The 2,552-nt window shown below is 38.6% G+C and overlaps 1 protein-coding gene across 1 annotated transcript; it reads right to left on the bottom strand.

Moving 5' to 3' along the window:
* Positions 1-914: 914 nt before the first annotated feature.
* On the bottom strand, positions 915-1,758 carry LOC129456432 (dromaiocalcin-1-like). The gene is made up of 2 exons (XM_055223496.1): positions 1,612-1,758; positions 915-1,543 (listed from the first exon to the last, which is right to left on the bottom strand). The coding sequence occupies exons 1-2, from the start codon at positions 1,735-1,737 to the stop codon at positions 1,346-1,348; spliced, it is 324 nt and encodes a 107-aa protein (XP_055079471.1). The 5' UTR covers positions 1,738-1,758; the 3' UTR covers positions 915-1,345.
* Between the last annotated feature and the right edge of the window lie 794 nt (positions 1,759-2,552).

Consider the following 2,552-nt stretch of genomic DNA (forward strand, 5'->3'; position numbering starts at 1 on the left):
GAGACGTCCAATGCCATAATGCGGAATATTTCAGGCAAAGCAATAACATTTCTTTTGGTATATTTTTCCCGTCCAAAAACATTACATAGTGCAGCTTTAGTTAACATTTATTTACCAATACACAGATATAAACTGCATCCACATGCCTAACTTTCATTCTCACTTTATAATCAAACAACTAATAACAATATATAAGTGATGTTTTGAACTATAACATAAATTGTGTTGACTTACCTGAGATGAAATCGACTGACACACCTTGTCTTTTCAAAGAACGATGGCTCTGAGTAAACAGTGAATCTGAGTATTCTGGTCATGCCCTTGACTCTGGATTTTCATATGTTGACTCGGCTGACTAGGCTCCTGAGAAGGATGCATCATCTTTATGTTAAAGTTATACAAAGGCACATTTACACAAACACACGTTTGGATAAGAATTTATTAAGTCAGACAATTTGGTACAGTAACTTAACCTCTACAGCAAAAATACATAAGAAAGTGAATCACTGAATATTGTTATTGAGTCTATGACACATTTAATATGGTTATCTCCTCTGCCCCAACAAGAAGGTCTCAGGTTCAATTCCCAGAGTGGTGCCTTTCACTTAAATGTCCTTTAAATGAGTTTCTGTACAATGAGGAGTAAAGCTGCTGTGGAGTATGGACTGACAGGGACTAAAGTCACAATCTGTTGTGTCTGGACAATTTTCACTTTAAAGTTGAACCCAATAACCCCAAAACTGTTTAACAGAAGATTATAGTTTCAGAGAGTCGAGTTATGCAGGTCAGAAAAGTGACACCTGTTGGTTAACATTTTGAATAGGTTATTTGTTGCTTATACTAAATTTTATATTAAACTTTTACTTATCTGTTTTGCTCCAGTATAGGTTGTAAAAGCCAAAAGTAAAATCTGTCACTGGACAAAAAGTTGTAGGACTGAAGACGTTTGACTGTTCGTCCAAGTCTCTTCTTCAGTTCTGGTCAGATTCCTGCTGGACACTGCCTTATATCTGTCTGAAGGAGGAGCTAATGACACTGAAACTGGAAACAGCTTTTGTTTACTGATTCTGTATGTAAGCTAGGTCTATTGAGCTACACTAAGTGTGCACTGTGCCTGAGACATATTTAGCATATTCATTTTTTATTACATTTTTGACATGGCACAACTGAGTTACTTTTTTATCAGTATTTTTGTCCCAGTGTCTTTACTAAAACATTCAAATTTTTGATCCCAGTCACTGGCACATTCCATCTGGTTTACTGTTTGATTTTTTGCGATTCATGGCATTTCTGTACAATTTGAATTAGTCCCTTGGGTATAACCAGAACAATACACAGCTCTAGACTAGGGTCTAGAATGTTTCTTGTAGCAGAAGAAATACCTTTGTTCCTCGCAGTTAGTGATACTATAAAGTTCTGTGGACATCTTGTCCACCATACCACAACGCTTATTCTCTGGACAAGTTGATAGATCATCATACTGGACTTCCTCTCCACCGACCCACACCCAGTGATCTCCCAGGAACCTCAGTCCAGTCCACACCTGCACATCACAGAAATCACATAAATGAACTGCACAACTCAACACTGTTCTGCTGCAGAGGGTCTTACCTTGTCTGAAATCTGGCTCCTCGCAAAGTCATGGTCCTCCTCAGTGAGGAGAGTGGCCAGGTCACAGCTGTGGTCTGCAGAGCTCAGAGACCTGCAGTGGACCAAAGCCTCCTCCCATGTCTTCATCAGACTCACCAAAAATGGAGAGTTGTCAAGACAGAAGAACGGTTTAATGTCAGAGCAGTAACTGCTCTTCCAAGCTCCATAATCCCATGGCCTCTTGTAGACACAGTCTTCACCAGGATCAGGATCATCTGAAAAAAGAGGTTCATAATTCATGCCTGAGTCAGAAGTGGTTGGATTGTGAAAATGGCCGTGTGGAAGGTGGACTCCTGTCACTGTGACAGTACTATGTGGCTTTGTGGTGAGTAGAGATGCAACAATACAGTTTTCTCCCCATTGGACAGGGTTAGGGTTAGGAATAGTCATTCTAATGTCCTTTTGTTTTGTTTTTTTCTGCTAATTAATATGAAAAATCACATTTCATTGAATTACAGTATAAATCTAAAGTAGTCTATATATGAAGTGTTTTAGTTCATTTGGTTTTACACCTCTGAATTGTTATTTAATCAAAATAATAACTGTGCTTTCTAAATTTTCATTTAACAGATTTTTTTTTAATAATATACTTTTTAAACTGTAAGGGAAAATCAACTATCAGACTTTTCCTTTTTGTTCATTTCATGATGATTTATTTATATTTCTTTTCCTCCTGACTCTCCTCTGTGTGTCTGTGCTGATCTTCCTGACAGTGACTGACAGTCCAGTCTGGCTGCAGACCTCCACCTAGAGGACCCCACCCCACAGACCTCCACCACAATGCACTTCTACATGTGCCTATTTTTTCATTAGTTCACTCTTTATAAGCGATTAGATCTGCTTGTGGCCACTCCATAGTGTAACTCCTGTAGCTTCTGACCCAGAAAGAATACTCTCATAGA

The sequence above is a fragment of the Periophthalmus magnuspinnatus genome, chromosome 8 (genome assembly GCF_009829125.3).
Source record: "Periophthalmus magnuspinnatus isolate fPerMag1 chromosome 8, fPerMag1.2.pri, whole genome shotgun sequence".
Taxonomy (NCBI): domain Eukaryota; kingdom Metazoa; phylum Chordata; class Actinopteri; order Gobiiformes; family Gobiidae; genus Periophthalmus; species Periophthalmus magnuspinnatus.

Coding starts and splice junctions, on each gene's coding strand:
- LOC129456432 (XM_055223496.1), bottom strand. CDS start 1,737: ATGAAGACATGGGAGGAGGCTTTGGTCCACTGCAGGTCTCTGAGCTCT. Junction 1,544..1,611: donor GGAGCCAGATTTCAGACAAG/GTAAGACCCTCT, acceptor TGTGATGTGCAG/GTGTGGACTGGACTGAGGTT.